We start from the raw sequence: 271 nt of genomic DNA, 5'->3' as shown, positions 1-271 counted from the left end.
CCCCCACCGCCCTGCCTCTGCTTCCATCCCAAGCACCAGCGACGCCTGCGGGAGCGGCCACCTCGGCCGACAGCCCCCAGAACCCCCTGGCACCACGGCGAGGCACAAGGCCTGGCAAACGAGGGCCCGAGCGCAGCACGGCGCCGCACACCAAGACCCGAGGGGCCTTGGGGCTGCTCACTAGCTTTAAACGGGGAGAAAGAGAGTTAAAGCTCAGTCCCGCTCATCCAGCAGCACCGCGCGGCTCCTGGCGTTCGCGCACACTCACCTC

General features: G+C 68.6%; 1 protein-coding gene across 4 annotated transcripts in view; it reads right to left on the bottom strand.

The window, feature by feature from the left end:
* The window catches only part of CHTOP (chromatin target of PRMT1), a 6,234-nt gene that overhangs the window by 921 nt on the left and 5,042 nt on the right, over window positions 1-271 (bottom strand). For 2 of the 4 annotated variants that reach the window (XM_010155803.1, XM_010155804.1), the window contains exon 5: window positions 44-78. In XM_010155803.1, coding sequence (XP_010154105.1) covers window positions 44-78 — 35 coding nt within the window. Of the gene's footprint in view, window positions 1-43; window positions 87-271 lie in introns of all 4 variants that reach the window. The other 2 variants (XM_010155806.1, XM_010155805.1) reach the window with 2 other exon arrangements.

This window comes from Eurypyga helias, unplaced genomic scaffold (genome assembly GCF_000690775.1).
Source record: "Eurypyga helias isolate BGI_N326 unplaced genomic scaffold, ASM69077v1 scaffold23227, whole genome shotgun sequence".
NCBI lineage: Eukaryota > Metazoa > Chordata > Aves > Eurypygiformes > Eurypygidae > Eurypyga > Eurypyga helias.
The sequence above is the reverse complement of the archived record's forward strand: the minus strand, read 5'-3'. Positions and strand labels throughout refer to the sequence as shown.